At 44.9% G+C, this 19,300-nt stretch overlaps 1 protein-coding gene across 1 annotated transcript; it reads left to right on the forward strand.

Annotated features, from left to right (window-relative positions):
* Positions 1-1,880: 1,880 nt before the first annotated feature.
* On the forward strand, positions 1,881-18,633 carry ESS2 (ess-2 splicing factor homolog). The gene is made up of 10 exons (XM_066603532.1): positions 1,881-2,097; positions 8,668-8,833; positions 9,746-9,829; positions 10,631-10,803; positions 13,075-13,192; positions 14,756-14,889; positions 14,982-15,084; positions 15,176-15,285; positions 17,830-17,945; positions 18,054-18,633. The coding sequence occupies exons 1-10, from the start codon at positions 1,945-1,947 to the stop codon at positions 18,337-18,339; spliced, it is 1,443 nt and encodes a 480-aa protein (XP_066459629.1). The 5' UTR covers positions 1,881-1,944; the 3' UTR covers positions 18,340-18,633.
* The last annotated feature ends 667 nt before the right edge of the window (positions 18,634-19,300 follow it).

A 19,300-nucleotide genomic window follows, 5' to 3' on the forward strand; every position in this document is an offset into this window, starting at 1 on the left:
GGAAGTACTCAAAAATCGTGGCGCTTGGGTGAAAAAGGGGCGTGGCTGAGTAGGCTTGCTCATCTCTAATTAGAACCAATGGTTTCTCATAGAAACGTTCAGATGAAGGAATTTCAGACGCGCAAAAAACTTGCACCTTCCGAAGTTAGGACATGCAAGACTGCAATGCACGTATCTAAGGTTCGTGCTGTGCGAAAAGATGGGACGTGACTAGAGATGAGCGAGCGTACTCGGAAAAGCACTACTCGCTCGAGTAATTTGCTTTATCCGAGTATCGCTGTGCTCGGGTCTGAAGATTCGGGTGCCGGCACGGAGCGGGGAGCTGCAGGGGAGAGCGGGGAGGAACGGAGGGGAGATCTTTCTCTCCCTCTCTCCCGCCCGCTCTCCCCTGCTCCCCGCTGCGACTCACCTGTCAGCCGCAGCGGCACCCGAATCTTTAGCCCCGAGCACAGCGATACTCGGATAAAGCAAATTACTCGAACGAGTAGTGCTTTTCCGAGTACGCTCGCTCATCTCTAGACGTGACCTGTCTTTGGTGCAGAATGTGCAGGAGTTTCCATAGGCTCCTATGGGAGCTGGAGTTTAGCTGTGTCTGTCCGAAAAGAAGATTACAAGTCATTAGGTGGATTTCTGTCGAACAAGGAATTCCAAACAGCAGCCATGTCGCTTCACCTAGAAGCACATTTTAAATCTCCCGTTGTAAACTCCTGTTACTCCCTGTGGGCCCTAGGGGAAGCCCCGAGGGTTCCTTTAATTTCCCCGTGGGTTCCCTTATTTCCCGCGGGGACTAACAGTTTACAGCGGGACATTTAAAATGTGCTTCTGGGCAGCAAGTTTTAAATGTCCCACTGTTAGGGCTCCTTTCCACTGGCGAGGTAATCGCACGCTTTCAGTGCGATGCACAGTGCGATCTCTCGCAGGAAAGTCCCACACATGTTGTTCTATGACAACCTTTCCACTAGCGATGTTTAAGGGCAAGCTGTGATGCGAGGATTAAAAATCGCAGCAGGAGGATTGTTTCAGCGTTTTGCATTTTTCTGTCTCCCATACAGTGCAATGGCAAAACAGATTCTCGCATCGCAACGCAAAAGCTTGCAATTTTGCAGCGTTGCGATGCGATTTTAGCATTGCGATTTTCTCTCAGCGATATCGCTATCGCCAGTGGAAAGGAGCCCTAAGGGCTCCCACACACTTGCGTTTGCGTTTTTTATTGTTTTATTAACGCGATTGTCAATGGGACTTTCTAATGTTAAAAACGCAACGCACTAAAAACGCATGTTGCATTGCATTGCGTTTTTAACATTAGAAAGTCCCATTGACAATCGCGTTACAAAAAAACGCAAACGCAAGTGTGGGAGCCCTAAGGATTCCTCCATTCATTGCAAATAGGCAGCGTCTCCTAAATGAACGACTTCCTATAATACACAGGCCAATAGCCTTTTGGTTTTCAGGTGAGCTGAAGGTACGTTTACACGGACCAACAGTCACCCGAATAAGGTCTCAAATGAGCGACTATGGACGCCCGTCAGTCCGTGCACACATGGCCCCCACAGGGCACTGAGCGAGAAGCCGCTAGTTGCTCCCCTTCCGCTCACCGATAGCGGCGACTTCTCGCTCAATGTAAACAGAAGTTACTCAATCTTTGAGGGAGGGAGGGACCCCTGGGCCCTCCATTCTCTGGCAGACTGTCGCTGTAATTACAGAGAACCTGTACTTGTTATATTCCCACTAATATGTAGTAGATACAGTAGCAAACAAGGTGCTACACAGTGTCACAATCTCACTAGCCCAGAGATAATACAGTATAAACTACATCTCCCGGCATACCCCGCGAACGGACGGTGTCGCAGCAGGCTCAATGCTCTCGCACTTCCGCTGTTGGGGACGGACGGTATCTTCTTGCTATGTGAATTGCGTTCTGTCGTTTTACTGCTGTAATCCAGGATGGCGGCTCCGGAACCAGAGAGCTCGCTGTCCGGCGCCTTAGTAACGCGACAACCGGAGTCCACCGCTGTTGCTGTTCCCGACCCGACCGCTGGCACAGCTGTCAGTAAGAGGCCGAAGAAGAAAGTGCTGTGCGAGGAGACCTACATCCAGGTGAGGGGAGGCACGCTGGCCTTATGGCCATTTATATAGCGCATACATACTCCGCAGCGCTGGGTTGTTACAGAATATACAATGATGGCTGTAAGGATTTAGGGTGAAGTGAAGATCATGTCCCCCTGGAGCATACCTGTTATGTGACACGGATGGATATGTGTCCCCCTGGAGCATACCTGTTATGTGACACGGATGGATATGTGTCCCCCTGGAGCATACATGTTATGTGACACGGATGGATATGTGTCCCCCTGGAGCATACATGTTATGTGACACGGATGGATATGTGTCCCCCTGGAGCATACCTGTTATGTGACACGGATGGATATGTGTCCCCCTGGAGCATACATGTTATGTGACACGGATGGATATGTGTCCCCCTGGAGCATACATGTTATGTGACACGGATGGATATGTGTCCCCCTGGAGCATACATGTTATGTGACACGGATGGATATGTGTCCCCCTGGAGCATACATGTTATGTGACACGGATGGATATGTGTCCCCCTGGAGCATACCTGTTATGTGACACGGATGGATATGTGTCCCCCTGGAGCATACCTGTTATGTGACACGGATGGATATGTGTCCCCCTGGAGCATACCTGTTATGTGACACGGATGGATATGTGTCCCCCTGGAGCATACCTGTTATGTGACACGGATGGATATGTGTCCCCCTGGAGCATACATGTTGTGTGACACGGATGGATATGTGTCCCCCTGGAGCATACCTGTTGTGTGACACGGATGGATATGTGTCCCCCTGGAGCATACCAGTTATGTGACACGGATGGATATGTGTCCCCCTGGAGCATACCTGTTGTGTGACACGGATGGATATGTGTCCCCCTGGAGCATACCTGTTATGTGACACGGATGGATATGTGTCCCCCTGGAGCATACCTGTTATGTGACACGGATGGATATGTGTCCCCCTGGAGCATACCTGTTATGTGACACGGATGGATATGTGTCCCCCTGGAGCATACATGTTATGTGACACGGATGGATATGTGTCCCCCTGGAGCATACATGTTATGTGACACGGATGGATATGTGTCCCCCTGGAGCATACATGTTATGTGACACGGATGGATATGTGTCCCCCTGGAGCATACATGTTATGTGACACGGATGGATATGTGTCCCCCTGGAGCATACCTGTTATGTGACACGGATGGATATGTGTCCCCCTGGAGCATACCTGTTATGTGACACGGATGGATATGTGTCCCCCTGGAGCATACCTGTTATGTGACACGGATGGATATGTGTCCCCCTGGAGCATACCTGTTATGTGACACGGATGGATATGTGTCCCCCTGGAGCATACATGTTGTGTGACACGGATGGATATGTGTCCCCCTGGAGCATACCTGTTGTGTGACACGGATGGATATGTGTCCCCCTGGAGCATACCAGTTATGTGACACGGATGGATATGTGTCCCCCTGGAGCATACCTGTTGTGTGACACGGATGGATATGTGTCCCCCTGGAGCATACCTGTTATGTGACACGGATGGATATGTGTCCCCCTGGAGCATACCTGTTATGTGACACGGATGGATATGTGTCCCCCTGGAGCATACCTGTTATGTGACACGGATGGATATGTGTCCCCCTGGAGCATACCTGTTGTGTGACACGGATGGATATGTGTCCCCCTGGAGCATACCTGTTGTGTGACACGGATGGATATGTGTCCCCCTGGAGCATACCTGTTGTGTGACACGGATGGATATGTGTCCCCCTGGAGCATACCTGTTGTGTGACACGGATGGATATGTGTCCCCCTGGAGCATACCTGTTGTGTGACACGGATGGATATGTGTCCCCCTGGAGCATACATGTTGTGTGACACGGATGGATATGTGTCCCCCTGGAGCATACATGTTGTGTGACACGGATGGATATGTGTCCCCCTGGAGCATACATGTTGTGTGACACGGATGGATATGTGTCCCCCTGGAGCATACCTGTTGTGTGACACGGATGGATATGTGTCCCCCTGGAGCATACCTGTTATGTGACACGGATGGATATGTGTCCCCCTGGAGCATACCTGTTATGTGACACGGATGGATATGTGTCCCCCTGGAGCATACCTGTTATGTGACACGGATGGATATGTGTCCCCCTGGAGCATACCTGTTATGTGACACGGATCGATATATGTCCCACTAGGACGTTCATGTTACGTGGCGCGTGTGGATATATGTCCCCCTGCCATATTTTTAATGCTAACCATTTATAATGATACTGCCTAATCCTGAACAGGAAGCAGTGTTAACCCCTTAAGGACATGGTGTGTTTTGGCTGCAAGGATTTTGGGGGGGGGGGGGGGGGTATTTTCAGCACCACTTTTCAAAAGCCATAACTTTTTATTTCTCACGTCTGTTCGTTCGTTATTTGTGATGCCAGCTGTAGTTTTTATTGGTACCGTTTTCTTGGGTACATATAATGTGTTGTAGAATGGGGTTAGTAGGAATAGCCATCGTCGACTTCACCATGAAGGTTGTAACCGCCAACTTTGGTGCGTCCGGATATTCCCGTCAGTTGTGCGGCCGGTTCTCCGGAGGTTTCCCGTCACCAGTGGTCAGCAATGTGTAGCCACTTATTCAGAGAGGTGTGCGATGTACACTTACATCCTGGAGGTTTGGGGTTTGTATGGAGGAAGATCCAGGACCCCACTCCATACAAGGCGGGTGCTGGCTGTTTCTTACAGCCGACACCCACCCGCAACAGCTCCGATGAGCAGCGCCACTGATCGGAGCTGTTTACCCTTCAAATGCCATCATCAATTCTGACGCATTGCACCCCGTGATGAGATTGCAGGGTGTCGTGCGGTTGCCATGACAGCTAGTGGCCTTCTGGAAGGCCCCAGGGCTGCCTATCAAGCCATGCTCATGGTAAATTGGCTGTCAGATCGCGGTATAATGTAATGCTATAGTATTACATCATACTGCAGGAGCGATCAAAGCATCGCAAGTTATTTTCCCCTATGGGGACTAAAAAAAAAAAAGTGTAAAAGTTTGTTTAAACTGTTTTTATTAATTATTTAAAAAAAATAAGAGGTAATAGTAAAAAAAAACTAATGGAGAAAAAAAGAAATCCAGGAGAGCGCCATACACATACAAAACAATTAGGAGTCATGGTAGAGTCAAATCAAATGAAACAGCAGCAAAAAAGGGACTCACCGGGGCTTGACGAGTCACCACTCAGGTGAACAACGTCCGCACCAAAGATCCAGGAAAGCACGGAACAACACAATGATTATTATCCAGGGATTATCGAGATCCAGCAAGAAGGAGAGCTGGAGGGCAAACTGAAAAGATCGGGTATGCAGAAATACTTGCAAAAACAGAAAAAAAGTTGCCACTGCGCTTCTTAGATAAATACCCCTAGTAGTAGACACAAAAAACCTCCATCATGAATAAAGAGGTTTTTATTTCATAAAAAGAGAGGAATAACACACCTCTTAATAAACAAAAACACAGAGACGATAACACTAATAGTAGTAATTGTGCAACGCGCTTCGGCGCAGTACAGCATAAAACATAACCAACACCACCATATATAGCAAATAAATGATGAATAAACAAGATCAAAGGAGGAGGGGAGAAGAAGGGAATAATGTCCGTTCCGGTGTAAGGCGCCATCTTTGGTGCCTCATTAGGATGTGCCGCTAATTAGGGTATGGATCTTGTTTATTCATCATTTATTTGCTATATATGGTGATGTTAGTTGGTTATGTTTTATGCTTGACAAAGGCGCTGTACTGCGCCAAAACGCGTTGCATGATTACTACTATTAGTGTTATCGTCTGTGTTTTTTTGTTTATTAAGGGTGCCTGCACACGAACAGAATTTCCAGCGCGTTATTTTAGGCACATTATCTGCCCCAGACCGCAGCCAATATACTCCTATGAGGATCCGCAGTTGTCCCCAGACGGACGGATTTGTATCGCGTTTTTTCACGCGCGTGAAAAAATCTGCGACCTGTTCTAATTTGGGTCGGATTCTGCGCGTGAAGCCTCCAATACAAGTGAATGGGTGCGTTTTTTCACGCAGTATATCCGCAGTGCAGCTGCGGATGGAGTCACTGGTTGCTATGACTACAGGAAGTAGGCATGGTAGGAGGCGTCCCAACACACAGCAGAGCTTCACAGGCAAATGTGTAGAGGGAGATAGATAGTATTTCTTGCCAATGCAGGATGTAAGAATGCAAAATCTGTAGTAATGAATTCCTCTTGTGAATTTTTTTGCAGTGACTGAAATAAAGTCACGCTGGAGAAGCGCCGGAAAAAAGTTACATGGATCAACCATGCCCACAAAGGCCGCCTGCAGACGAGCGGGTCGGATACGGCAGCGAGAATTCTCGCCGCGGGACCCGACCCGAGAGCCTGCAGAGACGAGCGCGTACTCACCCGCGCCTGGCGGCCCCGGCTCTTTCATGTGCCGGCTGCCGCGCAGACCGGAGCCGGCGGCCGGGTGAGTGCGAGCCCCGCACAAAAATAGGACATGCCGCGGTTTGTTTGCCGCGCGAGATTTCGCGCGCCCAAACCGCGGCCGTCTGCACAGGAGTGCGTATTGTAATGCACTCCTATGCAAACTTTCAGTGGCGGAAATCCCGCGGGAAAAACCGCCGCGGGATTTCCGCCCGTGTGCAGGCGGCCAAAGACATCTGCTCACCGGGTGAAAGCATGTTGCCAGAATAATTTAACAGTGCTCGCACAAGCAAGAGGGACAAAACGGAGTCTGGGTGTTGGTTTTTAAGCTGTTTTCCAAGGAATGGGCAGTTCTCTAGGGGTTGGGTTTACAATAAGGGGTGTCTGCTGGTTTTTCTGCGCGTTTTTTTCCGCAGCACATCCGCGCGTGATTTTTCACGCATCCGCACCTTTCCGCAAGCACATTTAGGTACCATACGCGCGTGAAAATCCACTAGCGGAATCCGGAACGCTCGTGTGCAGGCGGCCTAAGAGGTGTGTTATTTTTCTCTTTTTATGAAATAAAAACCTCTTTATTCATGATTGAGGTTTTTTGTGTCTACTACTAGGGGTATTTATCTAAGAAGCGCAGTGTCAACTTTTTTTCTGTTTTTTAAAAAAAAAACAAACTAAACTTTTGCCATATTTATCATAGTATCTAAAATGGTTTTTTTTCATTTCACTTTTAATGCAGCGATGTTAAAAAAAACAAACAAAAAAAAACAAGAAAAGGCCCCCTGCACACGGGTGGAAATTCCGCGGCGGGATTTCCTGCAGAATTTCCGCCCGTGGAAGCTGCCATAGGATTGCATTAGATAACGCAATTCTAGGCAGAGCGCTGCGATTTGTCCACGTGAAATGTCACGCGGAAAACAAATTGTGGCATGTTCTCTTTCTGTGCGGGGCTCGCAGAGGCCCGCACAGAAATGTCACTCCCGAGCCGCCAGCTCTGGTCCGCGCATGCGTCGGCTAGCCGGCACATCAAAGAGCTGGAGCCGCGGGAGAGGTGAGCACCGCACTGGTCCCTGCAGGGGCTCTGGTCAGGAAAAACCTTGTTATGGAAAAACCTAAAAGACAAAATAAGAATTTTGTTATCGTTGTAATCATACGGACCGCCAGAAAAAATGTATTGTCATTTATGCTGCATGATTAACACTGTAAAAAAAATGGCAGAATTGATGTGTTTTCTCTAAAAATAATAAGCTTTACAATATAGTATATGTAGCCAAAAATGGCACCGATAAAAACTACAGTTCACTACACAAAAAAAACCTCATACAGCTGTATCGACGAAAAAATTAAAAAGTAATAGCTTTTGAAAAGTGGAGATGAAAACCCCTCAAAAATCGTTGCGTCCTTCTGTCCAAATTGGGCCATGTCCTTAAGGCATTAAAGGGGAAAAAAAAGAAGTGCCGTGTCCCACAATGCTTATTTACAATACACGTTGGAGGAAAAACATGTCATCAAGATGGGAGCATAGTGTAAGCGTATTTTAGGCTCAAAGAACTACAAGTGCGTTTTGCTGTGTGTGAAGCCTTGCTAAGATTCCCAAACAACCCCTTTAAATGGAGGCTTTGCATGAGGTCTTTCAGCTCCTCCAGGACCTCATGATGGAGTGCGTGACATTCATGTGATCTGAGTGCTCCAGTTTGGCAGAGACAGTCGGGTCTGCTATCTAGACCTGTGCTGCTTTCATCATGGTAAAGGGGAATCAGGTTTGTTGATAAGGAATGGTGTATCCAAGCATAGAGTATTATGGAGACGTGGGGGACAGAGCCTGCAGATGAGCACTTTTCCGACTGACAGCTGTCCCGTCTATGGCCAGATAGCGATGTATCTTGACTACCCCATAAACCCACCTGCTCTTCTAGGAGAGGGGGATAAGGGCTTGCTCACTCTTGCATGACTGCCTCCGTTGTTTGGCTCTGTCCTAGGAGCAGAACCATGACAAAATCGGAAATGCCGGATCCGGCACATGCCGCTCCGAGATGACTTCGTGCTGAATTGCTATTTCTTCATTTGTACAGAGGCGTGTCAGACCATGTTCAGTTATACTTGTCCCCATATCTCTTCAGAACCTGCAGAAAATCATCCAGAGAGACTTCTTCCCAGACGTAGAGAAGCTGCAGGCTCAGAAAGAATATTTAGAAGCGGAGGAGTCTGGAGACCTTGAGAAAATGAGACAGATAGCAATCAAGATTGGCACGTCTGGGAGATGTTCCCGGGAATCCCCTTTACCATGTAAGTAAAAATGGCCTCGCTTTTAAAGTGGATTTTTTTTTTATTAGATGGAGTGCCGTAACCACCTCACATAACGGATTGGAAAAACCCTTCCGGAAATATCACTTGTATTATTGTAAATTTTAACTTTATGTCTCGGAAATATATTTCGTGCCGAACCCGATCACCCTAATTGTTTTATTTTATCCCTTAGTGATATAATTATGTTTAGCCATAAAAGGTGTGCTCTCATCTTGTCTTTTCATAGCCAAGATGGGGAACCCCTGTTATTGTTACCGGCCATCCCAGCTGGAGCCTATGGAAGGAGCTGAACATGCTTATACAGTGTAATGCAATACTATGGTATTGCATTATACTGTATTCTAACAAGCTGCCTATTAAAGATATGCCACAATATAATAGACAATCATGGCAGCTCTGGAGGCTTTCAGATGTCCTCAGGCTGTCATGCCACCTGGATGGCAATCCTGCAGTCTTATAACGTGGGACCACTGAGGACATTTAAACCCCAATCAAAACATTTAAATGTCGCTGTCAGTCCTGACAGCGGCATTTAAAGAGTTAACAGCGAACACTCAGAGTTCTCTCTGATCACTGATGTTGTGGCGAATGTTGGCTGTCAGAGACAGCCGATACCTGGCATGTATAGAGCAGGTTTGGCTCCCAAGCCCACCCCATACACAACATGCTGTGAACGACTATTTCCGCCCTAACTGCACGGGGTATGCGTGATTAGGATGTAAATAGTCATTAATATGTGAGGCTCTATAGTGTCCAGTATATGCTTCACCCGCACCACTCTTATTAATATATGCCACGTCTTGTGAGGCAGGTACCATGATGGATAGAAGATGCTGATTTATATGGAATCCTGGTTTTACTGTCCTTTTATAACTGATGTTCTTTCTTCAGATGCCACACCTGCCACGTTTGAGACTCCTGCTGGAGTTCCTGGAACGCCTTCATTTACTACCAAACATAGAGAAGGGGAGGAAGGTAAGGCTTTCTATTGCTGTAGACTTTATGTCCCGGTGAATGCTGTGAAGGGTAATTAGTGTGCTCAAATTATAGTACAGGTTGTTAAGGATGCGGTGATACCACATATGTGGGGTTTTTCTTAATTTTTTTTTTCCAAAAATACAGGAAAAATGAACAAAGTGTTTTTTGTTTTTTTTTACACACTATTTATGTTCCTGAAGGGGACCTGATCCATAGCAGCTATGATCGCTATGGTAAGGCATTGCAATGCCTTATCACAGGTTATAGCGATCATAGGCAATGGCAAAGCAGGACGCCTGTATCTGGTGTCCTGTTGCCATGAAAACCCGTAAGCCCTCCGTGATTACATCACAGGGGTCTAATGACAAAACTGAGGGAGCTCCCTCTTTCTGTGAAGCCTTTACCCATTGATGCAGCGGGAGGCTGGCTGAGTTCGGAGCTTTTTGGAAGTGGGCTCAGCTCCAGGTGACGCTCAGGTCAGGCCCTGGGCGTTAGCTGCAGCAGAGCCCACTTCCGGTGGAGACATACTGCACTAGTACCAGATGGCTGTAGCACGTATATAAATGTATGGCCGACGCAAAGGGGTTAAGCTTTGTGTTGAGCATAAGAAAATTTAGTGTAGGGAGCACGGCTTGAGTGAGTACAGAAATATAACATTCAGACACACACAGTGAAATAGAAACGTCTTAAGAGCTAATTCAATATCCTTTACATGAGTGATGTAAATGTAACATTTCTCTTTGCTTTGTGACTCTTATACATTGGAGTATGACAAAAATCCTGAATAAACTCTTGCAGGGGATGGCGAGAAGACTGAGGAGGATGGCGAGGAGCTGCCATGCCTGGATAATTTTTTAGCAAAGCACACAAGTGAAGACAATGCCTCTTTTGAACAGATAATGGAAGTGGCAAAAGAGAAGGAGCGAGCTAAGAATGCCTGGCTTTATGAGGCGGAGGAAGAGTATAAAGAGGTAAGCTGTCAAAATCTTTTTTGCATGCTTATCTAATAAATGTATTTTCCTCTTCCTTTAGTGTGATTCCTTTGATCAACCCACAAAGCTGGTATTCACTTCCATGCATGTGATGTTAGTGACTGTACTGGAGAACCTGATCCTTTAGTACCATTTGTCAGATCTCATTGACAGCACACGTTGGTTGCATTAGGGCAGGGGTGTCAAGCTCATTTTCACAGAGGGCCACACCAGCCTCATGTTGCTTTAAAGAGGGTCGACTGTAAGCCTAAGACTGTAAAGTAAGTGTTTCCTACAGTGGCCCCCCCCATAGTTGACGCAGTAGTCATTGTGACCCCCCCCCCCCACTCCCCAACCTCCCATAGTGGATTGTAGTAGTCATAGTGACCCCCGAATTGGTGGACCCAGTAGCGATCCCTCCCCATGCAGTATCCCTACAGGCATTCCATTCGTCCAGCCTGCAGCTCTGGTCCGGTGGCAGCGACTGCCACTGTTGAGTCTGTGACCACTGACCTCTCCCTTCAGCGTCTGCACTTTGTACAGGAAAAAGAGGTCAGCAGTCACATATACTGGGCTGTCACCGCAGAACTGGGGGTGCTGCGTGAGTGTAACACCTGCAGAGAAGCTGCCCGGTCGGGATAAAATGAGGTAGCAGGCCGGATGTAGCCCATGGGCCTTGTGTTTGACATGTGCATAAGGAATTGTTTTGGCTTCTGGATGGAGACATTTGTCCAATCGTGGCCACCTTTAGGGCGTGTTAGGAACTTAAGATTTATTACCTTCATCCTTCCGAGGTCGGTAAACTGAGTACCCAGCTTGGTGGGGGGTAATAAATTACCTGAAAGTGCTGTGGAAAAAGTTGGCGCTATACAAATAACAAGATTTTTATATATATATATATATATATATATATATATATATATATATATATATATATATATATATATATATATATATATATATATATATATTTATTTATTTATTTTTTTAAATTATTATTTTATTTTGCTTATTAGGAAACATATATCTAGTAGAAAGGGTGGGCCTCTGTTATGCAGAGCTGAGAACTGCTGGAAGAAGCACCTCCTGCAATAATAGCTGATTGATTGGGCAACTTCCCCCTCCCCCCCCCTTTTTTTCTGTTTAAAGTAACTTTCTTGATTGTGACCCTGAGCTCAGTGTTTCTGCTGCATAAATGATGGACAATGAGCTGATTGTTCAGTGAAAATAGCAGCCGTTCAGTATTGAATGGCCGCTATGTTATGCCAATGGAGAGGGGTGGGGGAGAGTGAGGAGAGAAATCTCCTGCAGCCGCCTAGCTGCGAGCCAGAAATACTAGCTCCCGTGCAGCAGCATGAGAGCGAATGTGTGGGGATGGGTGTTGGCCATCGTTTGCCCAACATTCATCCTGTCTAAATGGGACTTTTGCGTTTTAGATTTGAATAATCAAGTTGCGACCACCTATTTACGGGCTAAAGAATGGTTGTGGCAATTTGCAGGTTTGTACGACACCTGGAAGTTAGAGAATTAGTGGCGAGTTAGATGAAAACATATTGTGAACAGGCCCTTATTTCAGTAGGATTTTCGGTATTCTAACACATTTAACACCTTTAGTGGCTTGCTGCACTGACCATGCGGTTAAACCCCCGAAGATTTACATGGACAGCTCTAGTACTGAAATGTGCAGCGCACTGAGCTGTCATCTGAAATCTTCCGGGGTTTTTACTGCATATTCAGCACAGCAAGCCCCGTAGATTTCCCTGCCATAATACCAACTGTCAAAGTAGTACAGTGGCACAGTGACTGTGTGTCCTGGCCACGGGAGAACCTTGCGATAGCTTTATTAGTTGACAGCGCAGTGCTGCAATGTGCGGGGCACTAGCGCTGTCAGTCAACTAATAAAGTTATTATATGTTTTCCCACCGGCCAGGACACCCAGTCACTGTATACCTTTGCCACTTGGAATTGCCTCGGGGGCTTGCTGCGCTGTCCATTCAGCATAATAAAGTTATTACACAGTCTTCCCGCTGGCCAGGACACACAGTTATTGTGCCCCTGTACACGTTGGCCACTTCGAATTACCTCAGGAAAATCTCCGGGGCTTGCTGCGCTGACATGGTAATAATAAACCTGCCCCTGATTGGTTAAACTACTTTGAACGGTGTTGCGAGCTGTTCTATTACTGCTTGTATTCTACCACGGGGTAAAAAATGTCTGCCTTCACTGGTTAATTGGCGCATGTTGCTTTTATTTCTTTTTTTCTCTCTCCAGCGGCTTCAACAACAGCTTGCCCTGCCCTCTGTTGAAAAGCAAGCTATTCAGGATGGGAAGGCTGGTCTGGACACATGGGAGTACAAAACCCACAACACTCTCATGTACTATCCTGAAGGTATTTATTTTTTTTCCTCATTAGTTGCGAAAATAATCAATCCCGCTTATTAGGGTAACTACAAACATCGCGGACATTTTTTGCAAGTATATCAGCATGACTTTGTGGATTTCACTCCTTGCATTGCAATGAATGAAATATATGATGATGGTCTGCTGTTTTGAGTGAATGGAGTTTGTTGAAACACCATTCACTTACATTGTAACACACTTTATTGAGGACTTTTAGTGCGTTAATTAAAATGCTGCAATAAATCTGCGATGTGCCAACACACATCATTCTATTTTTTTTTTTTTTTTTTCTCCCCACTTTCAAAAAATCATAACTTTTATTTCTCCATCGATGTCGCTGTATGAGGGCTTGTTCGTTGCGGGACGAGTTCTATTTTTCAATGGTGCTATTTAATGTGCTAAAAAACACTTAAAAATTTTCAAGTGGGGAGATATTGGGGGAAAAAAACGAGATTCTGACATCTTGGGGGGGGGGGGGGTTACAGAGTACACACTGCAGTAAAAATAGCATGGTAACTATTCTATGGGTCAGTACAATTACAATTTATATTGTTTTGTTTTCTGACCGCTATAACTTCTTTTTTTTCCCCTTCAGTATAGTTGTGTAAGGGCTTGTTTTTTGCAGAACATCCTGTAGTTTCTATTGGTACCATTTTAGAGTCCATACGACTTTTTGATCTTTCTATGAAATTTTTCACGTCTGTTGCATTGGTGGTCACAGCCGAGGACCATGGGTCACCCCGTCTCCAAGAAAAATCAGATACTTGCTCTTGCCGTACAATCTCTTTCTCATTTAATTTATTCGTGAACATGGGCTAGGCTCACGGGTATAACTCCTGCCACTAGGAGGCGGACACTAAACAAATAAAGTGTTATGTAAATGCATGCTATGGGGAAAAAACAACTAACTCCTATTGACATAAACACGTGTGCATTAATCTCATGCATGGTCGGCTTTAGGCCAGGTCTGATTCCGGCTGCGAAATCAGACCCGGTGCCACCCAGAGACACTATACTCTCCTCTCCGGATCCGCCGCGAGTGTCTCGGCCAGCGCGCATGCGCAGTGCAGCACATGACTCGCCGGGCTGCAACGCTATTTCCCGTGATACTTCCGCTATGATCACAGCGGAAGCATTGCGGGATGGACGGCTTCCATTGACTGCAATGGAAGCCGCCCGTGCAATTTTTCGCACAAATTAGAACATGCTGCGATTCTCCCCCGCAAGCGTAAAATCGCAGTTGATTTCCACTTATAAGCAGGGGAGAATCATTTAACATGGCATGTCTATGGACGGACATTGCTGCAGAATTTGCGGCGGATGTCTGACCACGAATTCCGCAGCGATAATCCGTCCATGGGCATTTGACTTTACTCTTAATTTGCAAAGCTTCCCAAGGTTTTGGTCCCTTTTCAGAGGATGACCTCAGATGTACTGAATTTTGTTGCAATGCATTTGCTTTGTCAAATACATGTTGTTCTTGAATATTAAAAAATGGAGTAAGTTAAATCTTTCCAATTCCGTGTCCTTACAATAGTGTTTGTCTCTCTAGGTGTACCAGACCTTGATGCTATATTCAAGAAACCCCGGGAAGTAGTTCATAAAAACACTCGTTTCCAGAAAGACCCCTTCAGTCAAGCCCTGAGTAAAACGCAGCTCCAACAGGCGGCAGCCTTAAATGCACAGGTAAGGTTCTCCCGTCTTGTCTTCTGTCATCTGCTCAGGCCTGTGAATACTCCCTTGGACAGTCAGGTGTTTTATTTTGTTCTTCTTCATAGTACAAACAAGGGAAAGTTGGTCCTGATGGAAAGGAACTCATACCACAAGAGTCTCCGAAAGTCAATGGCTTTGGATTTGTAGCTACCCCATCTCCTGCCCCAGGTACGAACACTAGTTTTATGTCGATTATTTATTTATTAAAGTGAATGTTCTCTCTTTCAAATTGCTACCCATTTTTTTCCCATCCTCATAGGAGTTGATGATTCCCCACTTATGACATGGGGTGAAGTTGAGAGTACTCCCTTTCGTGTGGATGGATCAGAGACGCCATATTTGGAGAAGGCACCAGGACCATCATTTAAGGTAATGACTTTGGCCCTCAGTAAATGTAATCTGTATGACACAGTACAGATGAATCACAATTACTGTACTTTGTGTGTAATCGTTCATGGAGAATAAATAATAAAATTGCAGCACCAATACATTCAGACTAAGAGTATACCGCTGAGTACAACTAATGATCTAGCTCTGGAAGCTTGGGCAGTGCCGGTTCCATTGTACTGGTTTATAGTTACTGTACCTCCCTCTATGACTTCTGTTTGATAGAGCGTGTGGAAAAGGATTGTCCTGATAGCACACAGCAGTTTGAAGTGTAGTTAATGCTGTGTAAATGATTGAAAAATCAACCAAGTCATCAGAAGCCTAACTAGGAGCCCTTGGGCCCGATGCAAAATCTGTAATGGGGGCCCCCTCTCTTCCATGTGCAATTTATAATACTGGTGTCTTGGTACAAAACGGGGGGGGGGGGCGGCGGCGGCGGCTATGGGCCCCCTAAGGCTCCTGCGCCTGGTAGGGACTGCTGCCTCTGCACCCCCTATAGTTACACCCCTGCAAGTCATATCATATTGATTCAGAAGAAGGCAAAAAACCCTTAAGAAGTAGATGCCAATTGCCTCATAGTAGGGAAAAATATACGTACCAACTGCAGTTTAAATCCCAAGATTAACCCTTTTGTCTTCAGGAATCTAGTACTCCTATCTTTCTAGAAAGGCATCTAGGCCCCTCTGAACTTGTTCACTAAAGCAATTATCACAACATCCTGTGGCAAAGACTTCTGCAGTAAAGTATCCCTGTCTAAGCTCATACATAGTTGATGGCACTTTGTCGTGGTTACAGGCTTTGCTTTGAATAAGAAAACTTAAAATCTTAACCCCCTAATTATCTATGTACTACATTTTCAATTTATAGACTATTAGTCACGCTCTCACCATAGGGGCCATAGATGAACTTGGACCAGGCAGGACTTGTTTTATCTTGGTAGCCATTTCTTGACTATGTAAAGATCATTAAGTAGACTGTGCGAGCTGTGCATCTATGAATGCATCCAATAGAAACAATTTATAAATGTTACACGTCCAATCGGGATGAGGGCCTGGTATATAATGTAGTGTATATAAGAATAAAATAAGAACGGAGTGGCTCTCCTCTTCTGGCAGCATTTTTGAATTGTGCTGAAAGTGTTTAGATTTATTTACAACAGGCTGGGAGCATTATCTTCCTGAAGTCTCTGGCTTTCTCCAATGGTATAACAGGTCACATGAAAATGAGATGAGTTAAAAATAATCGGTCCAACCATCTTACATCCATAATTCTCCGATGAGTTGCGTAACTTATTATTGATTTTTATCCTGTGCAGGCCTTTCACATTTACAATTCTGTATTTATATAACCCGCTGTAGACGGATCTACCGCCTTGATAATTGAAGAGGGAATCCCAGCAAAAGCATTATGCAATGTCATAATATTAGTGGGGGTTGTTAGTACAGACCCTGGTTGATTTTTCAAAAGAAACTTGTAGAAAAATGTGTTTTATAACTCTTCTCGCATTTTCCGCCATAGTTTTTTTGAGTTTTGTTTTCCCAGCGTTCACCATTTGGCAAAAATAACCTGATGGTTTTCTTACCTGGATCCGCATGATTACTTCAATACCAAGTTTATATAGATTTTATTTTTTACTACTTCACACAAACAAAAAGTTTTTAAAGAAAACCATTGAATTCTGCATCGCGCATTCTAAGACCCATAAACTTTATTTTTCCAGCAACAGAGCTTGTTTTTTGTGGGAAGTTGTAGTTTTTATTGATGCCATTTTGAGGTATCTTTGACTTTTTTGAATTTTTTTAATTGCAATTCTGGCATTACTTAAAAAAAAAAAAAAAAAAATTAATGACGTTCACAAAGCAAGATAACTAAAATGAAAATATGTTTGGGTCATTGCGAATGTGGTTGCTGCTTTTTTTAAAATTTATTTTATTTTAATGGTATGCTATCCATTTAAAAGGGTTTTGTTTGGGCGAAAATGCTAATTTTTTTACACTTTTTTTTTTTTTTTTTAAATTCACACTTTATGCAACTTTTTGACACTGTATTTTAGAAAATATGATTGTTTGATCACTAGGATAGTACAATGCATTACTTATGTAGTGCATTCTACTAAGCCTATGACATCAGCCTTATTAGACTCTGCCAAGGGTGGGATCTAACTGTGTTACATGGCAGACACGGTGGCCTTTGTCAGGCCTCTGGCTATCATCGGAACCCTTTAATACCTTGCGATCACATTGTGGGCTGCTTATGGGTGACACAAGGAGCCCCCTTTCCCTGTCATTTGCTTACATGCTGATGTTGATATTGGTTGTGCATTATAAGGGGGGTTAAACTGACAGGATCTGAGGTGGTTAGAGCAGAAGCCTGGCTGTCAGTGGCCAAGATATATGTGCAGGATTAAAGCCCATTAATGACCGCCATAAAAAGGGATATTGGCAGTCACTAAGAGGTTAAGGCCACTTTCATGAAGTATGCAAAATGTTGTTTCATCCTTTTGATGGAGTTGGCACTGTGTTGCAGATCCTGGAGCCAGGTCGTAGAGAACGATTGGGTCTGAAAATGGCAAATGAAGCTGCTGCGAAGAATAGAGCTAAAAAGCAGGATGCTTTACGGAGAGTGACGGAGAACCTGGCCAGGTAAGCGCAGTCTATTATTACAATGGTATTTCAGTGTGTTATTATTTACAGTTCTAAGTTCCAATTTTGATTGCCTTTAGTAACTTCTAATGTTTTGTTTTTCCACAGCTTGACACCTAAAGGACTCAGTCCATCGATGTCTCCTGCTCTTCAGCGTTTGGTGAATCGAACATCAAGTAAATACACAGATAAAGCTCTAAGGGCCAGCTACACCCCGTCTCCTGCTCATATCGGCTCACATGTCTATAAAACCCCAGGAGGCTCGCGCCTAACGCCTACTGTTACCCCCACTCCAGGAGCCGCTTCACAAACTCCTACTGTTCCTGATCCCACCTCCATTACCGATAATTTACTACATTTACCCAAACGGAGAAAAGCATCGGACTTCTTTTGAGTTGTAGGAGGGAAATTGGCATTTTGACTCTGTATATTTTCTTGCCTGTCTGGGCCAAACACTAAATGTTGTTAGCTGGGACCTTGTGAAATTAGGGGACAAGACTGTAAATAATACTCTCTTTATAGAGAATGAATATGCTAATTTAATAGCAACTGTATAACTCATTGTATTAATATATTACTTTTTTAATAACTTAAATGAAACGTTAAAGATTAAATTTTTGTTTGGTGTCCTTTTTGCCTTGTGCAAATGTGATATTTTGTGAGGGGATAAAATGTTTTCTCTGCTGTACTTGTGTATTTTTTTTTTTTGTTAGTTGTTGTTTTTTTTGGTGGCTAATCGCTATTAATTCACTTTTTTATGCCTATTGTGGCCATCCTGGCTAGGCCCTATTTTTCAAATCTGACATGTCACTTTAAAGGGAATCTGTCACGTCCCCACAGTATTTTTTTTATAATCGTCCACTCCTGCAATCCAGTGGCGTCCCCCTCTGAAGTTGGTGCGTGGCACGCAAATCTGACTGTTTTCAGAGTCCCATGCATGTGCTCTCCCATTGATTTATAGAGGGGTGCAGACATTTTTGATGGTGTGTTTAAGAGACTATTCTGAGATTTGTTTTTTAGGTACCCGTTCACTGTGCGGTATAAGTGATATGTTATCCTTTATCTGCTGGTCATTACAGTTGCAGCAACACCAAATGTGTATATATTTCTTGTCTGTGGCATTGGGAGACGCAGCCAAAGACCATTGGTATAGTTACTGCCACTAGGAGGCGCACACAGAAGTAGAAAAAAAGAAGTTAACCAGCAGCAAAAAGATACTGGGGATCATGAACCATAAATCCCCAAGACATCCACTAAGTGAGTGGCAGCATACACAGGCGCAGAAGTCAAGAAAATAGCTTTTATTTCACCATGCCAAAAAACATGCTACGTTTCGACTGTGTTGGTCTCTGACA

Source organism: Eleutherodactylus coqui, chromosome 5 (genome assembly GCF_035609145.1).
Source record: "Eleutherodactylus coqui strain aEleCoq1 chromosome 5, aEleCoq1.hap1, whole genome shotgun sequence".
Taxonomy (NCBI): Eukaryota; Metazoa; Chordata; class Amphibia; order Anura; family Eleutherodactylidae; genus Eleutherodactylus; species Eleutherodactylus coqui.

Bases quoted from the DNA above. Each gene is read 5' to 3' on its own strand.
- ESS2 (XM_066603532.1), top strand. From the start codon at position 1,945: ATGGCGGCTCCGGAACCAGAGAGCTCGCTGTCCGGCGCCTTAGTAACG. The intron at 8,834-9,745 runs GTAAGTAAAAAT...TTCTTTCTTCAG, and splicing joins CCGGGAATCCCCTTTACCAT to ATGCCACACCTGCCACGTTT. The intron at 17,946-18,053 runs GTAAGCGCAGTC...GTTTTTCCACAG, and splicing joins GTGACGGAGAACCTGGCCAG to CTTGACACCTAAAGGACTCA.